The sequence below is a fragment of the Malurus melanocephalus genome, unplaced genomic scaffold (genome assembly GCF_030028575.1).
Source record: "Malurus melanocephalus ecotype Western Australia unplaced genomic scaffold, MMel_1.1 scaffold_298, whole genome shotgun sequence".
NCBI lineage: Eukaryota > Metazoa > Chordata > Aves > Passeriformes > Maluridae > Malurus > Malurus melanocephalus.
In genome coordinates, this window is record NW_026623530.1 from 9,573 (window position 1) to 34,585 (window position 25,013).

The 25,013-nt window shown below is 39.5% G+C and overlaps 1 protein-coding gene across 1 annotated transcript; it reads right to left on the reverse strand.

The window, feature by feature from the left end:
• Positions 1-756: 756 nt before the first annotated feature.
• Positions 757-24,736, reverse strand: PAXBP1 (PAX3 and PAX7 binding protein 1). The gene is made up of 18 exons (XM_057377028.1): positions 24,195-24,736; positions 23,324-23,452; positions 21,579-21,755; positions 20,280-20,501; positions 19,614-19,717; positions 18,998-19,218; positions 17,882-18,071; positions 13,781-13,904; positions 11,656-11,755; positions 11,070-11,185; positions 8,461-8,660; positions 6,895-7,039; positions 6,623-6,744; positions 5,984-6,060; positions 5,653-5,719; positions 3,953-4,099; positions 3,420-3,574; positions 757-2,248 (listed from the first exon to the last, which is right to left on the reverse strand). Exons 1-18 carry the CDS (start codon positions 24,649-24,651, stop codon positions 2,131-2,133), a joined length of 2,871 nt encoding a protein of 956 aa, XP_057233011.1. The 5' UTR covers positions 24,652-24,736; the 3' UTR covers positions 757-2,130.
• Positions 24,737-25,013: the final 277 nt, after the last annotated feature.

A 25,013-nucleotide genomic window follows, 5' to 3' on the forward strand; every position in this document is an offset into this window, starting at 1 on the left:
CCTTGGCTGTCCAGGGCCTCTGAGCCAGTCACAATGGGGTGATTCTACCATTTGTTCCCAGCCAGGCTTACTTCAGATTCAAGGATGGTCACTGCTGGCATCCCCCTCTCATCCCAGAAATACAGGTGGATCCTGCCCCTCTACAGATCTCGATGGCATCGGAGAGTACATTATGTACCAGTGTCAATTAAAGCTTTGTATCTGTGCCAGGCCCTCGGATCCACACTGTCCAACAGATCCCATCGTCTCTTCCTCCACCTGGCAGGAGACAGGGCCCCTCTAATCCTGGTCATGGTACCCATTGCTCACTTCTTGTTAAAATGAAAATGAACAGTAACAGCAAGTATCGGTAAGAAAGAGAACTGTGAGGGCTCCCTCAGCTCCCCTTTGACACTTACCTGTCACTCTCAGCCCGGGTCCAACGTCCCTCTCCAGCTCTCTCATAGGCTCCCTTCAGGTCCTCTTCAAGATACTGAAATCAGTAACATTTTTAGCACAGAAAAATCAAATCTGTCACTGTTAAATCGTGCAAGTACAGCCACAATAGTATTTCAAAATACCTAAACTGATTTATGTAGGTATATGAATTCCAGTGTTTATCCCATTGTGTTCACTCCAGAAATCCAGCTTTGAAAGGTTTTTTTCCCTGACATATTGGAATAGTCAGCCAGAGAGCCAGCACCATTTCCTTCACTCCCTTCCTAAAGGAAAAAAGCTTACCAAGTTGCACTGCAACAACTCCTTGACAGATGAGTTTATTGAAGCAATTTTTAAAAGCAGGTATTTCTGACTGTGCTCCATCAATCCCAACAGTTCAAGAAATCAACTATCCAGTGCCCCAAGGAAGTGTACATGTCAAAAATGGTATGTTTTTAATATACTCATTTATACCATGTGACATGAGCATAAATATTATTCAGTATGCAAATTAATTGCTACAGTTCCCCTAAAAAAAGTAGGGCACACATGGAGAATAGCTCTTAACGCAAGGCTATCACAGCTGTCCACCTGCCTTGGATCCCAAGATATTCTGATGTATATCAACAGATTTTTGAAGTGGGCTCTTTTTTCCATTCACATTTAAATTAAATGCCTTTTTTCTTTTAAGACAATACTTAGATGGTATTTTGCAGGGAGTGTAACATTTGAATATTTACTACAATACAAATACTTCAAAGGTTTTTCTCACCTTCATTTTGCTCAATATCTTTAGTCACATTAATCTAAAGGTTCCATGAATCACATTACAAAACAAAACCAAAAAACCAAAGCAAAGAAACAAAAAAACAAACCCCCCAAAAAAATCCGCAAATCCCGACAAGACTTAAGCAACTTAGAATAGGAAGGAGAGTCCAGAATTCAGAGGTAAACCATTATTCCTATGAAATGAAAGATATTTGGAGCTTAGGAAGTGCCACCATCTACACATGCACAATGATCATAAATTCTCAGTGCCTCCCTGTATCAAAAAAAAAAAAAAATCACCATTGATCCAGATCTTCCATTTGAAGAACAGTCTTAAGAGTTCCATATTCTGAATGCAATTCATTTTTTAGCTACTTCAGTTGGAGTGCAGCACAGATGCTTTTTAAAGGTCAGGATCCATTTCAGTGTGACCCTACTCTTCAACTTATGTGACGTTTCACATATTTGAATGTTTTACCAGCCCTTTTGACCAATAATATGATCATTTTATTGTCAAAGTAAGTGTTTCTCAGCAAATGAAAAGCTTATTGCAACAGTACAACATCTCTATATCCAGTGTGAAAGCAACATAGTGGTATAAATATATGGATACATTGTATTACACAGAATATTTATACACATTCCAGTTAACCATGGAACAATTAACAGGAGTAGATGATCACTGATCATGGGCACAAAGTATTTTTGTAAACAAGACTTTAAGAAACTTGAAGGAAAATCTGGATTCTGGAAAGATGACAACCTTGGGATTCCATTTTTGTTTTCAATGAAGTCAATGATTTTTATTTTTAAGGATGTTGTATATAAGAATGCACTTTGTATTAAAACAAAGATCAATACTTTACAGTTTAAGAAACTTTACATATATACATAAATTACACATCAGGAATGGTTTTAAAGCTCAAAATGAGTTGTGGGAAAAGTCTATTTTCCCTCTATTAGAATCTTGAACTCTTTTACATTGTGATCATTTGCAACAGTAATAGCATGATCCAGGGCTCGGATACTTGCTAGAAGCTTTATGATCTGCTTGATGTACTCCCTAAAAAAAAGGAAGGAGAAGTCAATACACAAACAGAACAATCAATGACATGGATTAATATTCCAACAGATTATGGAGCCATATATTTCACATTCCTGCTGCAGGTTTATGATATTTGCTTAATGAGGGTAACGATWACAGATTTGTTAAATGCTGGGAAGAGGGACAGAAGATAGAAATCAAATTAGAACATGTTATGAAAACAAGGATAACTGGAGGTTTCTCTTCCAATAAAAATTTTTACCAAATTATCATTTCATATGGTGAAGAAAGTTCTTTCAAATTTAGGAACAGACCACCAAAAGGAGAGAGTTCAAAAACTTAAATAAACTTAAACCTCAAACAGTTACACTGAAACACAGGACTGTACTAAGACTGGAAGATTGTTCAGTCCTGTGCTGTTCCTGTTCCCACAGCATTTCTTACTTGGCTAGCAAGGAATATGTCCAATGCAAACTTTTAATTAAGTTGATTATTGGATTCAAGTAAAATGACTCTTGGATCTTGGGCAAAACAGGTTCATCTAGCTGGTTGTGTAAATGGTCAGAACTTTTGAACTGTATACAAAAGACAGTTTGCAATTTAGAAGCCACTATGCAGGAATCAGCAACAACCTCACAAGGTGAAACAGTCCAAACATGGCAGCTACAAAATCTGGCAGAATCCTAGAATGCTTTGGGTTGGAAGGTACATTAAAGCTCATCTCATTCCAACCCCCATGGACAGGGACACCTTCCAGCAGGCCAGGCTACTCAGAGATCCATCCAACCTGGACTTGATCAATTCTTTGGGCAACCTGTGCCAGGGCCTCACTACGTTCACAGCCAAGAATTCCTTCCCAATATCTAATCTAAATATCTCCTCTTTCAGGTTTAATGCCACTCCCCCTTGGCCTGACACCATCTGCTCATATAAAAAGTCCTTCTCCCTGCTTTTTATAAACCCCCTTAAGAATCCAGGACACTAAGCAGTATTGAAAAATGAGTTATTAGTGTTTCAGTACTTCCAGCAGTTGCTGTTTTCAGACACTTCAAAAATATCCCCATCTACCAGCACCTAACATTTCTAACGGCTGAATTCAAAGAAGTTTCCAAAGACACAGCAGGATGAAGACAGTTACCGGTGTTTGAATGCATTCACAAAAACTGAAACTGTTTTAACACAAAATTACCTTGCATTTCTCTTCTCCACATCAGAGCAACCAATGCTGTTTCTGTAAATTGTATCAGCCAGGTGAACAAGGTATCTACAGAAGTTTTCTAGCTGAGAAATAGTCTTGTCTCCTGTTAGATTAGCGAACCACTGTTTAGGGAAGCAAGCAATTACCTAGGAAAAATGGGAAAAAGTACCTTAAACACAATGTAACAAAAACTTTAAAGGCGAAGTAGCATGACTTGTGAAGTCAGCCTAGCAAGAGTGCAGTCACAAGGTCCAACTGAGTGAAAAAAATGAGAAAACTACAAAAAAACCCATACCAAAATCCAAACAGTAGAGCACTGAAAACTACARTGTATCTAATCTTTCTACAGGCGTRARCCAGAGAAGATTTTTTAGACTGTGTACTAAAAAAAAAAAATCTCTTTTTCACTGACAAGTATAGCTTTTGAGATATCAATGCCAAATTTCACAGGCAACATCAAGTTTTAGCTATATTTTCCTTTCAGATGAAATCCATTATTTTAAGCATTGTTTSATTTTACTTACACTTTGAGCTTTCTTAATGCTGTCCTCTCCATACTCTGAGTTTTGAAAAGCCATAAGAATATATCTATTTAGCAGCCCATCTATGGACAGCTCCTGGAGAGTTTTGTTTGAAAGGATTCCGTACCACTGGAGAAAGTTTCCCAATAACTGAAAATACAACACAGGGAAAATAACTATTCCAAAATGTACTGAAACCAGAAAATTGATCAAACACATCAAACATTTTAAAATACTTAATACTTCAAAGTATTTTGCAAACCTATTCAGAATACAGTCTCCCTTGSTGCTGCAATTTAAACAGAAATTCCAGAGAAGAGTTCTGTTTGTGTGATCATGGAGAGCAGTTGTTCAATCAACACGAGTCTCTACTTTCCTGTTTAGCTGSGAGTTAACTTTCTTTACAGTCATTTATTGGAAATAAACTATGATAGCCATAGTTTTGAGCTCCCCCCTTCCCCAAAAGCAGTGTATTTTATTTTGACAAGCCCAAGGTCATAAAAAACCTGGGGTGAGTAAGCTAACTGACCCTATAACATGCAAGTTGAAATGATGGTGCTTTCACCTGACAACCTTTTCAACCACAAAACTGATTAGGCTGGAAAAGACCTCCGAATTGAGTCCAGTCTTTGACCAAATACCACCTTGTCAAATAGACCAGAGCATGGAGCGCCACGTCCCATTTTTCCTAAACACCTCCAGGGACTGACTCTGCCACCATCCCCGGGCAGTCCATTCCCATGGTTAATTATCCTTTCTATGAAGAAATTCTTCCTCATGTCCATCTTGAAGYTCTCTTGGCACAGCTTGAGGACATTTCCTCTCATCCTGCTGCTGGCTGCCTTGGGAGCAGAGCCCTGACCGCCCCTGGCCACACCGCACTGTCAGGCACCGATGAGGTGTCCCTGTGCCACCGCCTCCTCTTCTCCAGGCTAAACCCCAACTCTCCAGGCTAAACAACCCCAGCTGCTCCTCACAGAAGTTGCCCTCCAGACCCTTCCCCAGCTCCATTCCCACCTCTGGGCATGCTCCAGCACCTCAATGTCCTTCCTGAACTGAGGGGCCCAGAACTGGACACACAAAGTGTGGCCTCACCAGTGCCAGCACAGAAGGACGATCACTGCCCTGCTCCTGCTGGACACATCACTACAGGTACAGGCCAGGTGCCCTTGACCCTCTTGCCCACTTGGGCACATCTGCCTTGCATTCAGCTGCTGTTGACCTGAACTCCCAGGCCCTTCCTGCCCAGCAGCTTTCCAGCCACTCAGCCCCCAGCCTGCAGCTCTGGAGTTACTGTGGATCAAGTGTAGGGACCCAGCACTTGGCCTTACTGACCCTGATCCCATCAGCCTCATCGATCCAGGTCCCACTGCAGAGTCTTCCTGTCCTCCAGATCAACATTCCTGCTCAACTTGGTGTCATCCACAAATTTACTGAGGGTGCACTTGACCGCCTCATCCAGAAAATCAGTGAGGATATAAAAAAGGACTGGGCCCAAAACTGAGCCCTGGGGGGCACTACTAGTGACCGGACACACTGTGAAGAGGGCACAGTRCCTGATCAAAGGCAAAGAATCTTGAATTAAGAGTTTTTGCAAATGAAGTTGAAGCAGTTTCCATTTACCTTTTTCCACAAATTTGACAAGGATTTTATTGCTGCACTGTCTTGGAYAAAAGATTTACCAGATGTATTTACTGACTTACCTTAACAGAGGACCAAAATTGACGTTGGAAAAACAAATATGGACCAGAGTTCTTGTTTTCTAAGACRCTGGAAAGTAAGAGATTTCTTTAATGAGCAACCAAGACCAMACCTCTGCTTTGAATTTGCTGGCTTCCTCCTTCCAGCACACAGTTCATTTCCATAAATATTCCCTTCCATCCTTCTTGTCTTTGCTAAATGCTCCCAGGAGGATAACAAAGGATCTCCTCTATCCAGACATTGAACCACACTGGGAAAAACCCCTGTTAACTATGGACAGAAGACAGTGACTTGCTAAGAAAGGTCTAACACCATAGCTGAAAGTAAACTTACTTTTTTGGATACAAGGGCATGAATACATCATCATCTAGTGTTCTCCTCATTCTTAGCAACAATGCCTTTAAAAGCATCTGAAACAGATAATTTTTTTTAAATGTCCAATGCACTGCTTAGTAGTGAAACACTCAGAAACTGATTTTTAAAGCAACAAAGAACACTTGTAACCATAACAGTAAACATACATACATGTTTGAGCACATAAATAGTCTTAAAGAAGTCTATAATAATTAACAGAGCTGAAACTTGACATTCCCAATTAAAACTTGGACTCCTAATACCAGCTCCTGCATTCACAGAAAGCAAGTAAAACAATCCAGATTCCAAGCAATACATTTGAAAAGACTGCAGATCTAAAAAWGAAAAGTCAGAGTATTTGTAGCCAACCCTTACAGCAAAACTGAATTCTTACTACATCTAATGCATCTTTTTATCTTTAGTATCTATTGTGGGTGGGTTCCACTGAGTTTCTTCTTTTAATTTATCACCACACCTTACTCCCCWCAATTAGGCTGCAGAGCATCTAATACTTTCAAAATTCTTTTTCTTGCTGTATTTCCCAACATAAGGTATTAAAAATATGTTCAAATTCCTTAACTTATGCAACATATGTAAGACAAAAACCCAACAACTTACTTGTGTATTTTTGTTTTCTGCATTCACCACTGAGGGGTATCCATCTATTAGTTTCTGTACAATTGCTACCATTCTAGCTGTCTGTGTRGTAGAAAAGGGATCCCAGATACTTTCAGAAATTACTGTAAGAGATTAAAGAATTACTCCACTTTACAAATATTCAAGTACAGGTACTGAGACATTCATGCAATTATTTACAAAACAGTAAAATCGAAAGCACAAACAAGCATCAGACTCCACAACCCCTTCCCTCCTATTTTCTGAACTTATACCTGTTAATTTAGGAAGAACAACTCTCTCTACAATGGTAGGCAATAGTGAAATATCAGCATCATCTTTCACCTGCTCCTGTTCTTCACAGCCATAAAACAGCAATGACTCAAACCACAACATTGTTTCAAAATCTCGACACTTGCCCTAGTAAAAAAAGAATTGGGATTAGATTCCTAAACAAAGATTTGAAGTCAACACATACAAAAAGTATTATGTATGCAAGTATGAGACACACAAAAAACAGCTTTAAAACACTCTGCCAAATGAACCAATTCATTCTACCTGCAATCACTGGATATAATGACAAGTGAACATGACTGAAGATTGATTTTTTAGCAGTTGTTGCCCCACAGATTTTAATTTCTACTTACACCTGAGCCAAACAAAAGGCTACAAGTTAGGGTACAATTGGGAACAACAGCTTAATTGTGCTGCATTATAAAATTATGCCTTCTGGATTTAAAACCTCTCTTTAGGAGAACCTTGTAATTTTTCTAACTTAACAAAGCGCTCTACCAGGACCAGTAACAGAGAGTAGTGAATACAGTTAGACTTAACAATTCTATACCATGACTCCARCTAACACGAGCTTTGTTTTGTCAACCTAAAAACTCAGAGAAATAGCATGGGGGAAGGGAGAATGCACAAGAACTGTTTTTAGATTAATGAGGGCATCTTCCTTRGATTAGATTTTTCCTTGTTTGATTAATGAAGTAAAACATCAAATTAATAAAATTACTTAAATACTCTAACTTCCTCTGAAGGGAGTCATGCTTCCCCCTCCACTGCACTTGGTGCAGAGRTGATAGAAAATCTCCTTCTGCAGATGTTCTCTTGGCAGTTAAGAAAAAAAAAAACCAAAACACCTCTGAGAAAAGCAGGGAGAAAGAGGGAGGCAAAAGCTACCTGAAATGTTTGTCCTGGTGGCTTCTCATCAAAGCACACACATGCAACAAATGAGTGCCAGGGATACTGGGCTGCCACAGTGCTGTCCTGCTTTTCCCATGTTCCCTACCTAATAACTGGCAATGAGTACTACGAGGGAGACTAGGAAATTGCTGGCCAGAATTCTACAGGGTRTGAAGGTGTAGGTGAGAGAAAAATACATAACCTAGAGACACAGGTTGTAATTCRACATAAGAACAAGCTTTTTAGKYYSWYTYMTSAKRARWSRRMCTATCTAGAGTCACAATTTCCTCTGAAGTATTTTAAAGACTAAATGTATTTTCACAGAACCATATAATGGCTTGGGTTGGAAGGGACCTTAAAGATCACATAGTTCCAACCCACTGCCAYGGGCAGTTGCAGACTTTTTGGTTTACACCACACCCTGAGAATGAACTGGCAATGTGCCAAATTGAACTCTGGCCTGCTGGGAATATAGAGGATCAACCAGTCCCAGGCACTCCCCAGAAAAGCTTTGCCCCAAGAGAGGTGCAAACTTCATCCCTAGAATACAYCTCTAGGAGAGCACATATCAAAGGTGCAGTTTAATCTGCCCTGCACAAGTGTGAAAGAACCACCATGTAGCAGCTTATGTAGAAGCTGCTTGCAGAGGAGCWTACCTCCAAAGGAGTCCAGGTAAGCAGCTGAAGTCTGATTAAAGGGTTAAACAACTTTGGTAAACAGAGACCAATATAAGCATCCTTGTAAGAAGCAAAGTACTTGGAGCGCCAAGCTTCAAACTGCGACTTAATGCAATCAATCGAGTAAAAGCTTTCCAAAACGTCTTCAAAAACTTTGCTGGATTCTTTCAATATACGATCTGGCAGGGGAGAAAAGGAGTAAGAAGTTAATCACCTACTCCCTGTAATGCCACTTTCAARACATTCTTTGATGCTCACTAATATAAGCTAACTCCTACAAACAAAACCAAAATAATCCCATCACCTTTAAAAGTTCTGTTACTCGTGCCTCAAACACACAAAGATATAAAAACAGGAGCAAGTGAGTACTCCCCAATAGACTGTTTTATCACAGGTCTTACTTTAAACATTTCATGGAAGGATTTTAAGTTACCAGACATAGTCAGGATTAGTGATGTACTGGACTGTATTCAGAGTGGATCTAACTTCAAAGCTGGCCTTGCTTTGCATGGGAGTTTCAAACAGCTGATCTCCAGGCCCCTTCCAACCCAGATTGTTCAATATCTTTGATAATCCAAATGCAAATATAAGAGCGCATCTCAGATAAGACAACTGATTTGACAGTTCAGACAGGGAGGTTCTGGCAGACACTGTGCTAAACTGCTGCCCACAACACGCCTGTTAGCACTGGGCAGTGATTACAATCCTCTTTTTTTTTTTTTTTTTTTTTTGTATTTACTGTACCAGTATTCTATGCAGTCCACACCTTTTTCTCTATATATTATTATCCCTTCATCTTTTCTACTTCTCAGGGTTAGTCTCATTTTAATCAGTCATATTTGCTGCAGCCACACTTGTAAATGTTTGGTTACAATAGTAACCTGTACACAAGGAACACAACTAGTACACACAGCAGGCAAAGTGACAGGGCTGAGGGAATGGGAGATTATGTCATATAACCACACTTTTCATACTGGAATAAGRAAAGACACTACATATAAAGTTAGTAGACCAAAGTGCACTCCTCTGTTCCACTGCTGTTTCTGGACTAACATGGGAGTTAAGAACAATAGCAAAAAAGCTTTACAAATAGTATGCTTATTCAGAAACTGAAGAAACCTCTACAAAATGCTTTTGCACACATAAAATGCCAAGTTACCAAACACAATTCAGGCCCATTGAGGTTTTAATCTAGATAATTTAATTTAACAAAGTTAATTATAGCACCTAACAACCCTGAACAGTTGCTCTGTTTATGCAAGAGCTCTTCCTGTAGGCAGTAAATCAGTGCAATCACAAAATTGCAGTAAATCAGGCAGATGTGGAAACTGCACTTCCAAAGGACCTAACAGCTAAACAGCTCATCTAATTGCTTTTCTAATCTGTTCATACTTAGGGTCGCCACAACCACCTACAGCAACGATTTTGCCATTTATTACCTTGTCTGCAGGAAGTGACCTCTTTATTTTAAACCTATCCTATCCCTTAATTTCAGGTTCCTAGTTCTCATACTGTGAAAAGTCAATATTGTTCTCCAACTTGAAGAGAACAAAACCATTCAATCCCTTCTCAAATGCAACACAAGCAATTCTATGTATGTCATCCTYGCTGCTCTCCTCTTCCTCATTTCTTCTAACCTGATTAAATTCTCTTTAATTAGARCAAATGCTAACTGTACCACAAGATTATCCTACAATGTTTGCATTCAACATTGTTTTCTATCATCKGCAAACTTTGCCAGGCTGCAACAAGACTCTACAAAATTTTAGTCATTGCATTTCTTGAAGCTTATTCAGAACTTCACTAAATACTTGCCATGAACCAAAAAAAGATTTTTAAAGCACTGAGGTTTTCAAAATTTCACAAGTAAGCCAAACAAGTATTTCAAGAATGATAAACTATGTTACAAATTGGAAGGAAGACTTACTGAAGATCCAAAACCATACTGYTTGCCAACAGAGGAATGTTTGAATGAAATAAAAAGAACCTTGCTAAGGATGGGCTATTCAGTCAGCTGCAAGATGCACAACAGGTTGGTGACAGAGACTATTCTGGTCACACTAATGATCTCGGAATCAAAAGCTCCTCAACTTCTTCCAAAATATGGCAAAATACATAAATAGGGTTGTATTTGGATCAATTCTTTTTCCTGTCAAATATTTGGTATTTTGTTAGCTAAGAGTACTGGGATTGTTCAGCCTGGAGAACAGAAGGGTTCACGGTAACGTAACTGTGGCCTTCCAGTACTTGAAGGGAGCCTACAAGATGGAGAGGGACCATTTACAAGGTCCTAAAGAGACATGACAAGGGGGAATGCTTTAAACTGCCAGAGGACAGGATTAGATGGGATATTGGAAAAAAATTCTTCCCTGTGAAGGTGGTGAGGCACTGGCACAGGCTGCCCAGAGGGCTGTGGGGCCCCATCCCTGGAAGTGTTCAAGGCCAGGTTAGATGGGGTTCTGAGGAGCCTGGTCTAGTGGCAGGTGACCCTGCCYRTGGTAGGGGGCTGGAACTGGGTGAGCTTTAAGGTCCCTTCCAACCCAGACCATGCTGTGACTCTGTGATAAAGCTTGGAGAGCTTTTCTAACCTCGCTCCAAGTTGAAGTTTGTGATATCTGTTGAAGTTTCCTCATCATCGCTGGAAAGGCCTTCAAGATGATCTGCCATCTTCCCAGTTTGCTCTCTCGCTTGTCTACGGCGAGCTCTGGAAAGGAGCAGCAATATAAACCAGCTATCACCTGTATAAACCAGCTATACTAAACCAAYAGAAACCAGCTGTTTTCCCCACCTATACAACAAATACACCCACTTAAGYTTGTCCTTTTGGTTCTAGGAAAGTCAAGCTGAAAAGAACTTTTACTACGCCACCACCTCAGGCATTCCACTATGTTGCTGCCTCAAACAGYGGAAAGAAATGAAACCAGCAGAGACCATATAGACATGGAATGGATTTACTATGCTTTTAGTGATTTKAAATCAGTATTATGGAATGTTTTGTATACTAGCCTGATAAGCTGGGATATTTAAGAGTACCCCTGCTCAACGCACCAGACAAGTGTCTTCTTCCCTTAGCAGGGAAGAAGCAAACACTGCCACTYGTGTTAGTCTGTCACACAGAACAGMTGTATCTTGCAAGCAAAGAGTCCTAAAAGGACAAGAAATCTCATCCTCTACCTTCTAGCCTCTCTTTCTGCAGTTCGACGCTTGACTTGTTCTTGATAGATCACTCTGTCTCGCCCAAAAGAATCAAGATTTGGTGCCATCAGTGCTTTATCTGTAAAATTACATCAATGAAAATTAAAATGCTTATTTATGATTCTATAGATGTGCTGTAGGCAGTTTCATAAGAGCCTTTTACGCACTTTTAAACTAAGTGTAAATTAAAGTAGAAAGCCAAAGTTTAAAAAAAAAACTAAACAAACACAAAAAAAAAAGCCCCCCCAAGAAGCCTGAATTCACCAAGCGTAGAGGTTAAAACAGAAAGCAGCAGAGTTTGGAAAAATTTCCACTTAAATGTCAAATAATTTTCACTGTACTTCACTCTTATCCCTCTCACAACAGTGCTGAACTACATGAAAGTCGATAGTTTTAACAGAAATAGCTTAAATGGAATGTCCAAGAAAAAAGTGCTCCTTACAYAAACACGTTCACCATATAATTTTTGAGAAGAAAATTAACAAAAGGAAAAGCAGAAAAGAGTGACTGGAGCAAGAATATACAATATTTCAKAATTCTAGTCACAGTGGTTCTAAGWTTGTATGCTTTAGATTGCCTAAAGTTTAAAACACATCAAAATCTATGGAAAGATAAACCATCTTCCTTTCTCTTTTCAAGCTGTAATTATCTCTGTTCCTGGCTATAGAAAACAACACAGCTAAAACAGCAGATAGCAGACARGAGTGTTTCCAGCTCCTCCTTTCCAGGTAAACTTTGAACAGTAGACTGAATGCTAGCCACTGCTCAAGTCCAYCCATTAAAGTAGCAACATTAACATTTAAACAACAGCCCATGACAACTTCAGGAATTAATTTGTATGTCCAGACAAAATCTATTTACAAATTCATCATTTAAAGTATTAAATTATCTGTGTCAATATTCCAATTCAACACCTGAACTACTAAGAGCCTTCTCTAAACTTCCAGATCCTAAATAAGATTTCTCTGTAAAACCCAACCAACCTCAGCAATGAGAACTATTCCCAACMCATCAGTAAATTTCAGTATAAAAGAATCCATTCCAAACTTCTTTTAGGAAGTAGGTTTCTAGTATATCAGGTTTCTAGTTCTCACAACAGCATTTTCATGGTAAAACTGCAAGGCCAAGTGATGCCTCAAACTCCAAATACAGTCCTAAAAAGAATACGTATGCTAACCACTATGGAAAGGAATGACCAAATCTGACACCCAAACTCTTGATCATCTTCGGTGAGTTCTAGCTAATGATGTTAACAAGATTTCACCTCTGGACACACTGCGACAGAACAGGGAAATGGCACTGATTACACGATTTTTCATCAGCAACAGGACAGAAGGCCATTTTTAAAAATGGGAAGCTCTCTGAACGATAAAGAGGACTCCTATTAATAGGATATTTCATCCATTGTTTTAATACACTGAATAAAACCTGCACCGAGAAACATGTATTTCCACCGAAGTTAACATTTACGCTTTTGTGGTGTTTTACATACTGAAGAGTAACCCTCATAAGTAACCCCCTCAGTGAGAATCCTGCATCACCAAATTCACAGAATGGAGGAATTTTAACTGGCTATTCTTAAGCTGTATTTCATACTGGRTCACTGTGTGTTAGTCTGATTAGTCTTCCAAGTCTTTAATTTACCAGTTAAGTGTCTGAAAGTAAATACTTATGCTGGCTGCAAAACAGAACATCAGGTAGAAGTCTAGCCCAGTGTTTCAYGGCTTCATACAGTTAACTGTACATATAAAATGTGTTTATAGATTCAGGAAGGTTAAAATAAATTTTATAAAAATCAGGACATAAGAAGAAAATGGGGAGTCACATGCTACAACTACTCCCAGTGACACCATGCATTTTTAGTGCTAGGAAGGAGAAAATACAATTAAGAGAAACAGAAAGGAAAGATGAAGTCAGAGTTAGAGTGGTTTGGAGTTTAAAACAAAATAGGTCAGAGAACATTCATCTACATTTGCTTCTACCCATCTCAAGAGTAAGAATAAACTTTAAGACAGTCAAACATTAAACATTTACATTTCAATTAAGTCATAGTAAGTAAACAAGGTTGTTTAATGAATAATAAAAACCTTCAAGATGGACTGACTTGAATGGCTTGAAAACTCCGAAGATTCATCTTTAATATCATCTTGTCGTCTTTGGACAAGGCGGGAAGCTCGCTGTTTGTACAGCTGATGCATTGCGGATTCAAGTTCGTTAATCAGAGGCACCTGTAAAAATACAACACACTACGTAATACCCAGATCCTGAGCTGCTCAGCTTCAGGGATCCCAGCCTATTCCGGAGCAAAACGCTGTCACTCTGCTCCCAGCAGCACAAACTCCTGCCTTTTTTGTATCGTTTTGCACCAGGAAACAGTTCAAGGTGTGGAAWATGCATACATTTAATGTTGGCAGCTTTCAATCAGAGCAAGAGCATTCTGAAAGTGACTTCGGTGGATTGAATGAGTCTATACAGCCAGACATCCATTTTAGAGTGTGAAATATTCTTTCCAGTATCCTTGCTTTCCCTTCTAAGTGYATTATGTATTGTGTAAAGGTCTGCAATTCTCAGACATCAATTGCTTCCTCTATCTTTAAACAAGAATGTAGAAATATTCTATACTTCAGGTATAACCTGACTGTCCTCAGTGAAAAAAACACCCATTAATCTAACCTGCTGAAGCCAGCAACTGTGGTTTTGCTCTCTTATTAGCATATGCTGAAATATTATTACTGAAATTAAATCAAACCCTGCATAAATGTGTTATGCCAACAGGTAATTCAAATCAGTCAAATGCTCCTGTAGATTATCACTAGAATTAAAACAGTAAATTCATGCAAGTTATGCATAAAGTATAACCTTGAATGATTCAGTTAGGTCAGGTCAGAACAGTCTTTTTTTTTCTTTAATGAACTATTTTAGTAGCATCTCTAACAAAAATAGATGATAGTATGACAGCCGGGAATTTCCTGATATTAAACAACAGGTTCACTGCTCATTTTTTTTTTCTGTTTCCTGGGACAAGTTAAAATTAGATCATTATAAATATTCAAATACAAACCAGAACTTTTCATAATCTCCTAATTTGGAAAGGCAAGTCCTTTTGGTGTGAACACTAAAGCCATGTCCTTCTTACCTCTGAGACGTATGCTTACTTCACAGTCTTCCAGCCTTTTATACATCATTGCTGCCTACCATCCAGAATTATGTTTTTTTCAAAACAMAAGATAAAATCAGAAATGGTTTCCTGATGTATTTTAGAATGCGACTCAGAAGGTATTAAAGAACCTCCTTCAGTAAAATGTAAGATTCTGAGTTTATAGCTACAGGGCCACTTCACTGAGACTGACACACACATCAGAGAAAGAGGTATTAGCTTTGTGGGATAAACTAGGCTCCAGGGATTAAAATGAAAGCAATCCTGCACCAACTCAAAATACACACACCTTTCTTTTGGAGAAAAGAGTAGAGAGAAAGACAAGGAGGGAATATCCCAGTGCTGGAAGTTTATACTTAGAATTTAAGACAGTTTTGAAAACAGAAATATTATTAAAATACACTACTTTACCATGAAAAATATAGCTTTTTCTCTTAAGCATGTAGAGGAAATTGTAACATTGAAAAGTTAAATGAAAATTTTTCAAAGCATCTCTACTGGTTCTTTCTTTAATTTTCTCAGATTAAAAAAGAAACCTACTGATGTATTCAGATATACGAATTAACTCCAAATATTTCCCATTTAGAAAACAAGAGACTTAGATGCCCTCATTCTTCTATAATCAATACTGTGGGTGATGAGTGGCTGCCAATTTCTCTGACTACAGCCCTCATTCCCCGTTTTGTTYAGTCAGTACCTTAAATTCAGTGTTTTCAAGGGGAATTTTTGTTCACTTTCCCTGTAAACAGTGGAAGAGGAAAAGCAGAAAGATCTCTAAACATTTAGATCGCAAGYATAATTCTGTCACACAGAGCCTGTTTCAGTAATTGCTTTTGCAGGTRAAGTAACAGTTCATCTACTTGTGCTGGAAAAGGTATGCCCAGAACAATTAAATCTTTCTGTATCCATTGTACATTCCTACATTTAAAATGTAAAAATACCATTGTGACTCGCTAGCCTTCTCAGAAAGCATAATTTTGACTTCTGAAGGAAGTCATGCAACCATGTTCCACTCTACTGGTTTTCCTATTTATGGGGAAAAAAGACATCACAGAGGATTTGACTTTCTAGCACTTGTTTCTAAAATCTGCACAGCAGATGTCTTGTTATATTCTCTGCTGAGCCTTAAGAATGGGCAAAGCTATTCTAACATTCAGAATCTCTTCAAAATACCATATTTAAAGGTATGTTTTCATATATGTATGTGTATATATATATATATATATATATACATATATACATGTGTATTCATTATTATTACACACATATATGCACATTTTATATCCTTATCTATAACAGCTACATACATTATTATAAATAATCATCACAAGACTTTAAATATTAAGCAGTCAGGACCACAGGTTCTATAAAAATGCTGAAGGTAATTTATCKCTACACTCAAAAGATTAGAACAATTTACTGGCTAAATAAATAATTTACCAGCTAAATAAAAAACTGATACTGATTTTATTACTTGATTTTCTCCCCTTCCAACACCTCCATTTCAGAAAACTTTTCAGTATCCTGTGGGCTACTGGTTCTGAATTTGATAGTAYTTTTGTCATGCTGAAAGCACTGAATTCCAAATGACATTATATGGCCAAACAGTATCAAAATGAATAAAATGTTAGACTGACCATGTCACCTCCTGCTTTTGCAACTCACTGTACATACAAGTACTCCAGCAGCCTCCATCTGAAACCAGCAAAACTCTGTGAATGCCCCTAAGAAGCCTGAGACGATAGAAGTCACATCTTAAAAATATTTGAACAAGACAGCTTATGCTATCAAGGAGAACCTCCATTATAGTTACCACAAAATAATTTAGATGTCTTTAGAAAGCAAACACTGAATAGAGAGACAGATATTTAACTAGACTTCTGAAATACAAATTTATCTCAGAGTAATAATGKAAAAACTTATCTTTAGTAGGAATTCAGCCATCTGGATAACCGGCACTGCCAGAGCTGCTTAGAAAGTACCTTTATTAACCTTCAATAGCTAATACTAATACAGACTCAGGAATATRACTTCTTAAGTGAACAATCAATTGCAATTGATTAGTTACACTAATCAATCAGCTGGGTGAATTAACTGTCCCACACTTCCTGGGTTTGCTCACGACATACTTATTCTTCAGGATGAAGACCAGTTCCACTTTATATTTCCCAGTTCCACTAATAGTGGACAACTAACGTCTAACCCATCAGTACCCAGAATGCTTTTCCATTCCTCCCCCACACCTAATGGGCTAGGTGTTAAAGCAGTAGTTAAACTATACAATTATACTGACATCAGGTTAAGAAATTACTATACTACTACTGTATTCAAGTCAGAAGACAATGAAGAAATAGCCTATATTTACTGCTAACTGAATTCTACAGCTCCTGTGTGTGTCTAATATATACGTATACATGCATACATGTTCAGGAATTCCTATTATATTTACAGCAAAGTAAGTAATCAAAGCATAGTGCATAACATAAGAAAGAAGACTAAGTTTTTGAATTAGAGATATATCAAAGAATCATACCACATGAAAGAAATATATTTTAAGTGCGTCTTCAAACAGCTACACTAGTTTTAAAACTTCTCTCCTTCAGACTCCAGAGCAATACCAAGAAACATCTGGCAGAAGGAAGTTTATAACACAGAAAATAAAAGTTTCTGCTACTGTGTACACAAAGCACTTCAGAAAGTAGCAATGTCACAATTCAGKCCTTATTTTTGCTAACCTGATATCCAACACAAGTAAAAAGGAGTATCTGTGTAAATTTGGAAYGCCAGAGTATCTACCAAAATCCTAAAGATGCAAAATCTGCGAGTTTTAAGGTATCTTAAGTCAGTAAGCTCTTACAGTGGGAAGAGAGATTTCTGATAATCAGCTTAGCATGATAAAAAGTTCTTTTCAACCCTCAAATAACCAAACCTTTTGAAGAACATGCTCTCAGGGGACTTTTTTTGAAAACAGAGATGTGGTGTTTGGCATGTAATAAGAGACCCCCTTTTTTTTTTTTTTTAAAGAGATTAATGTTTTTGCATCCTTACCTTTTCACTGAAACACTCAAGCAAGTCTTGGACATACCCTCGCATTTCTTGCAAAAACTTATACCGTTCACCAATACCCCCAGAAGACCCTTCTAATCTTTCAATTGCCTTGGTAGAGTCCTCTTGGCTTTGCTGATGTTTCTCATATTGCTGCCGATTAGCTTTGTGCATTTCTTTCATAGAGTCCAACCTGAAGGGCAATGGATAAATAGTGAATTTACACCCAAAAGTCTATTTCAGACCACTGAGACATCAAACAGACAGTACAGTACAGTACTGAGCCTATATATGGGAAATATTGCAAAGACATGCCCAACCTTTCATTTGTCACCTTCTCCCCTCTCTTCATGAACAGCAAGACTAATGATTGAAACTCATTTGCTAAACTATGCTAAGTGCATTGAAATGGCCATTTTACAAACTTTTACAGGATTTGATAGCACACAGAACAGTTCAAGGCTGTCCCTAAAGAAAAGYTGGCTGGACAGGCTGGGGGTGGATGGGAATTACAGCTTATACAAAGCATTCTTTTTCCTCTACTAACGTGATGCACTGTCAAAGGCTGCAACACTACAAGGGGCATACAAACCAATTTTGAAGGCTTGTAAAGTGCAAGCTGTTTATTGTATATGATTTTTCATTGCAATTGTGTCGTTCATTTCATACCTTTTGCATACTTGACAAGCAGATGACAGTGCTTAAGCAAAAAAAACCCTGTATATAATAAAAATCAAATTGTTTATCTACTSAAGGGGGAATCTCTGATTCATAATTTACAAGGAATACAGCTTGATAAGCTAAACACCTCACTGGCCTTCCATTTCTTCACTATTAGACTGTGCAGTGTCCAGAAGATGCAACTCAGACCTGTCTTCAACAAGATCAATGGCCTCATATTTAAAGTTTCACTTCCAGAGAAACAATCCAAGGAGATTTTCGAACAAAGTGTCARTGCCATCTTCACTTTGAGTTTTGTTTGCCTTTTTTTTTTAAATGGATGTGCCAGTCAGTACTTTTCCAGCGATGAAACTCTTTTGCTCACCAAGACTAAAAGACACCTGAGGAATAGAAACCTAGGGGACAGGTCTTTAAGTCTAAAAAGATGGTCTGTCCTACCTGTTTTTAAGCTGTTTCTTTACCAAATCAATAGTAACAGGAGTCATCTCATTACTGGGAGTTTTGAAAGGAACTGTATTATCTGTTTTTTGAGACTTGTTTTCCGATGATCCATACGCAGCATAGGTGTATGGAATGCCATATGATGAACCATAAGACAGTGTCTGGTAAGTGTTCTGGTAGTACACATTATTCACTTCTGCAGGCTGACTTGGTTGAACCTAGTAGCAGAGGAAATGCAATTGTACTGTATTAGGYTTTAAAGAAAGTGGGAACTTAATTTCTTACACATCTCAAATGTTGTAAGGTGAAAAATGTAAGCGGATACATTTAAAAATGTAATTATCAAGTGGATTTAAGCATCCAGCATCTAAGGTGAAAGATACAAATGCCCTCAAGAATGTAAATGGACAAATCGTTTTAAATGGGCAAATGGACAAATTCTTAATGTCATTATCATTCTAAATACTTATACTATTTCTCTTTAAAGAGTATCAAAATGTGCAGACATAATTTCTCAAATGAAACAGCCTTCTGTAAACTACTCAAGTTTGTAATAATTTAGCCAACACTTGCAGAAATAAATCAAAAAAAGAGTGCACGACAATATACATGCCTGGGGTATGTTGATTCCTTTTCGTATCTGCTCTTGCTCCCATCTACTGAGTTCTTCGTCTTGCTCCCCTGCCACTAGTGCTTCATCATCGCTTCCCTCAATACCTTCAAACAAGAAAATAATGCATTCATAATTATAAGGGCCATGAATTCAAAAACCTGACACCATGCCTCAAAGTGAAAATATCTCAGAGCCCTTTCCACTTCATGAGGAATTAAGGACACTGGCCTGTGAAKTATTAGAACAGGGGTTCCACTTGAAAGATCCAATAGGTAAATTTGCAGTTCACTGCTGGTAAAACCCTCTAATGTTAAAAACATATGTATCTTACTAGTTCTCCTTTTCCAAAAGGTCATTTTATCTGCTTGTCAGCAAGAAGAATTCTATATCAAATGCTTTTCTTTTCACAWCTATATACTTCCTAAAAACAGAGTACAGAAAAAAGAACTGATCCTTACGGTAAGTTTCTATCACAATCAGCAGTGTGCCCAAGAAAACACTTTTGCACTCAAAATTTTACAAGCACATTCCATTACATAGTACTTTTCCTCAGAAGTCAAATGCAACTCGAGATTGTTTGAAACACATGTTTAAAAATGCTGAATGGGAGCACTCACAGTGAAAATAGTGTGAATATATATCAGCTGATCTTCCAAAAAGCTTTACCTATTTCCTCAGCAATCTTTTGCCTTTGGGATTTTTCCTTCACTGTAAAAACTATCCTCCTCTTCTCGTCATCATCTTCATCATCACTGGCATCATTTTCATCTTCTCGAACAAGGCGGCTTTTACCTGGTTCACTGTCAACAGGGGTAAAGTCTCCAAGTTCACGAGCCATTTGACGCTTTTTCCTAGCAGCATGAATAAAAGCAGCATCTGGAATTTCTCCTAGAGACAGATGTGCACACTGTTAAACAACCACTGCAAGAAAACAGGCGTTACAATTTCTTATCRCTCATCTATGTCATCCTACCAAATCACCTTTGCACACAGGAAAAGAAACATGAGAGGAAACAAATCCATACTCACAAAAAACACTTGCAACCAACTCAGAAGCCAAACATGTCAACTTTCTGACCAGAAACCCTCAAAATTGGGAACATCACAGAAAATCTRGCTCTGCTTCCAGCAGCTCATGTCATAAGAGCAGAAGCCTGATGTTCCTATGGGAAATATCCCTRAAGAAGAGGAAGCCCTTTACAGGAGCTGACTATTGCAAAGGGAGGAAGAAAATGAGGTGCGTGACTGCGCATTCCTATCCCAATATTGCTCCCAGTTCTTACTTTGGGGGAATAAAAAGCATCAACCRTTTCAACAGATGATTACCACTCAGAGATTAAGAGGACACCAAATCAGTCACAGTTAATACACAGAAGATTGTACAATCAAGGGGAAACATGAAAAGCAGACCTAATTGAAAAYYTTAAAATCTACAGCACAAAACTAACACAACTTACATAAGTCATATAAATCAATGTGTGAACCCAGGACACCCMTCTGGTATTTGAGAAGATCATCACAATTAGCAAAATAGTTTCAAAAATATTTTCTCAATGATTTCTTTGCCTCATGGCCTGACTAGAACCTTGGTGTACAACACAGGATAGGAAAATATTTCAGACACCTTGCAGACTCGTAACTGAAACATTTGAATTAAAGTACAGATTTTAACTGAAAGCAATCATATCTTGTGTGAAGTCACCTATTTGAAATCTAGATTTTCTTAGTTTGTTATCTACTTGAGAGACAAATTCCTGCTTCTGATACCAAGATGAAGCATTCTGTARCAAAACATTTTCTCTCCTAAGGCTTATAAAACTGAATACCTTTTGAAAATAGCAGTTTCTTGAATTCTCAGATGCTAAACAGTTGGAAACTTTCTTAATGTCTCAAACACACATTGGTCGACTGTAAACACTGGTTAAATCATTTGGTAATTTATCAGACATATTACAAAAAACCAACCTGGGCGGAGAACATTCARTGATGACAGAGCACTTGAAAATGCACCACCAGCTTTTGGTTTTTCTTCTTCCTTTTCACTTTCAACTTCCATTTCTTCTTCACCATGCTCACTGTTAGCAGTCCCATCTTCCTGGCCTATATCCTTATTCTGTCCTGTCTTTTCCAGTGGTGCTTCAACTGGTAAGACAGCAAAGTCCATGTTTTACTCCCTTCATAAAGATCACTAAGAAGGTTGGGKTTTTTTTAAGATATAACAACCAAAAGTGAAAATCAAATTAAAATGTTAAATGATAATTGTATTGCTTGAGATCTAGGAAAATACACTTTCTTAACTGTGATTAAATCAATGACATCCTCTCAAAATAAAATGTGACAAGGYAAGTCCCATCAATCACTAAACGTTTTCCATATTGTTAAGTATTAGAGAAAGTGGGGGAACTCAACCTTGTGCAGCCTTGTCAAAGTCTCTTACATATGCAGTGAAAATGCACYGCCTCTTTTATACCAAATCTTCCGAGAAGAACTGACTGATCTCAAAAAAAACCTTTCCTTTTCCTCTTGGCCTACATCCTACATTAGGTGGGTAACATACAGATACAGGAAGCAACTACAAGTAATATGCAGGAAAATGCATGTTAAACCCAGCTACCAATCCAAGCTGCATGTATCTTGAGGTTTTAGACTCAAGCACTTGTTTAGGGAATCCAACTCTCTCAGTAGCAGCCCTGAAGTTTTTGAACTATAACCATATCAATCAGGGAGAGCAAAACAAACAGAAAATAAGCCCACATAGCCATGTTTAAAACACAATTTTTAAGGATCTTTGTGACAGATGCAAGAATCCAGGTTTTCACAGATGACCTGAACATTASCCACAGAAATGATAATTTCAGGTTTTGCTCATGCGCCACAACACTGCACAGGCAATAAGAAAGAATTTGTGGGTTTTCTAAATGCAGACAAGACATTTAAAAATAATTTAATTACATTTTAAAGGGCATTTCCTGCATAGGACCATGTTCAACCCCCATTTGCATCTCTAGATTATTGCAATCTTTAAATCATAAGTCTGCCAGCTGGTGCTCACAGCATTACATAATCTATGTAAAAATGTAAGTGGAAAAGGAATCACTACACTTTACCAATGAGCTTCCCAAAAACCAATAGTACAATCAAATTGAAGTCCTGGGCTCTATTCCAAGCTCTCAAGGACTATACATTGTAAAGAGATCTTTTGCTCCAACACTTTCAGCCTGTCGTCTCAATCAAGTCTACCCTAAGATCCAAGTCCTGAATTAGGCAGCTGTTAAACAATTAACTTAATAACAAAGACTATCACTCTGCTCACCCCAAAAATCTTCCTTTTTGAACAATAAGCAATTACAAGGATACATGCTGTCAGATAAGCACCAGGYACATTTTCAAACTAATGTTAATTCCTTCCTAACAGGAAACTCATCTGTCATAAACACAGTTGCAAGTCAGAACACTGATGTCTATTGACCACCACCTAACAGAGCTGGGAAGCTTCATCCTTCTAGGTTAATTTCTACACGAGAATCATAGAATTCGACCAACTGCAGAACAGCATTTGTCAGGTTCAAGTAACACACATAATCTGTGCTTTACTTCAGCTCTAAATGTGAAATCCTCCAGGAGACTAACTATTCATCTTGAAAACAAGAAATGAAATTACAGCACTTCATCTTTTCCACTACAAAAATTACTATTAGTTTTGCAGTTACCATCTGTTGGAGAATTGACCTCTGTTCTAACTTTTGATTTTTCAAGATCTTCTTTGTATTCTTTCTTCAACTGTTTTACAATCTTTTTGCTGTAACTTGATTTCTTCACTTTGAAAACTTCTTCAGTTTCTTTAAAAGAGAAATTGGATAATATTACATTAGACCTGTCAAGCATACTTATCTATTAAATCTCCTAATTTTGTTCCTAGAACTTTRCAAATGCTATTAACAAACATTATGGGGTTCTTTCACAGTCTATGCTGTAATTCTATGTTTTCAGTATTTCCATCAAGATTTCAAATCACACRTCTTAGAAACCAAGTTCCAGTGATTTCAAGAGAATTCCTTCTAAGAAGACTCAAAACTACACAAACTGTTCGAACAACAGGCAGTGACTCCAAGGTGACCCGTGAACAGCAGCCCCATCACRTTAAACTCGACACAAAGACACAGAGCAGATGCTCCTCAGCCAACACTGCTGGCTCGAGGGCTTTAGGCTGCATCTTCTTCCGCACAAACCTGTGGCCACCCAGCTGCAGTGAATGTAACACAGGTGATGCGCCAGCAACACAGATGGAGGCAATTTAACCCCTTTCACCAGAATTAAGCCCCCTGAGAAGAACGTGCTGGCCCCGCAGGAGCCATGTGAGGCCAAGGTAAGAGCGCTCCCTGCCCGCCCGCAACCTGCGTCCAGGGCTCGTCCCCTCTTATGTGACCCCACGTCACCCCACGCCACACGGGGCAACCCGGCTGCCCTAAAAAATAAATACAGATCCCGGCTCTATGGGGTGCACAAACGGCGGTGGGGAGGACCAGTGCAGGCTGAGCAGCTCCGGCAGCGACCCAAAAGCCGGGCAACCACCCGTCTCACCCTCCTCCTCGTCCTGGAAGCTGAGCAGGCTGGCCCTCGGCACCTCTTTGTTCTCCCGCTGCCGYTTCTTCTCCTTGGGGCGCCCGGCCGCGGGCAGCCCATTGCCCTGCTGGGGCTGCGGCGGCGGCGGGGGGCGCAGGAGAGCGGGCGCCGGCAGAGCCCCCAGTCCCGCTCGGTCGCCTCCCATCAAGCCCAGCCCCAAGCCGAGAGCCGCGCCGTAGCTCGCGGCGCAGGCGAAGGCCGCGGGGCTGCCGGGCAGAGCGAGGGGCACGCAGCCAGCGGGCAGCGGCAGGAGCCCGGCGCCCGACGCCAGCGACATGGAGGCCTCGCTGGGCCCTTCCCCCGCCACCGCGGCTGCCGGCGCCGGCTCCTGAGGCGGCTCCTCGTCGCGCTCCTCATCCTCGTCCTCCGAGTCGTTCCGCTTCCGCACATTCACCCTCCGCGCCTTGCGGAACATCCCGCCGGGCACCGACCGGCCGCCCCGCCAGGCCCCGGTGCCGCCCGCTCCGGCCGCCCCGCGCCGCGGCCCAGGCCCGGCCCCGCGAGCATGGCACCGCCGCCCGCAGCGCCCCCTGCCGCCGGCTCGGCCACCGGCGGGCTCGGCACTGCGCCTGCGCGGCGGACAGCGCGCGGAGCCGGGGCTCGAGCCGCCCGCCCCGCTGCCGCCTCACGGCCGCCGCCATCTTGTGCAGAGGGGGCGGGGGGTGATGTAAGTATAACGTGAGTAACCTTAAGCGAAAGGTTCATCTTACGAGACAAGTTTGTAATGCAAAATTTGTTGCATTATACTAGGCGTACAGAGGTCTTGGAGACGTTGCT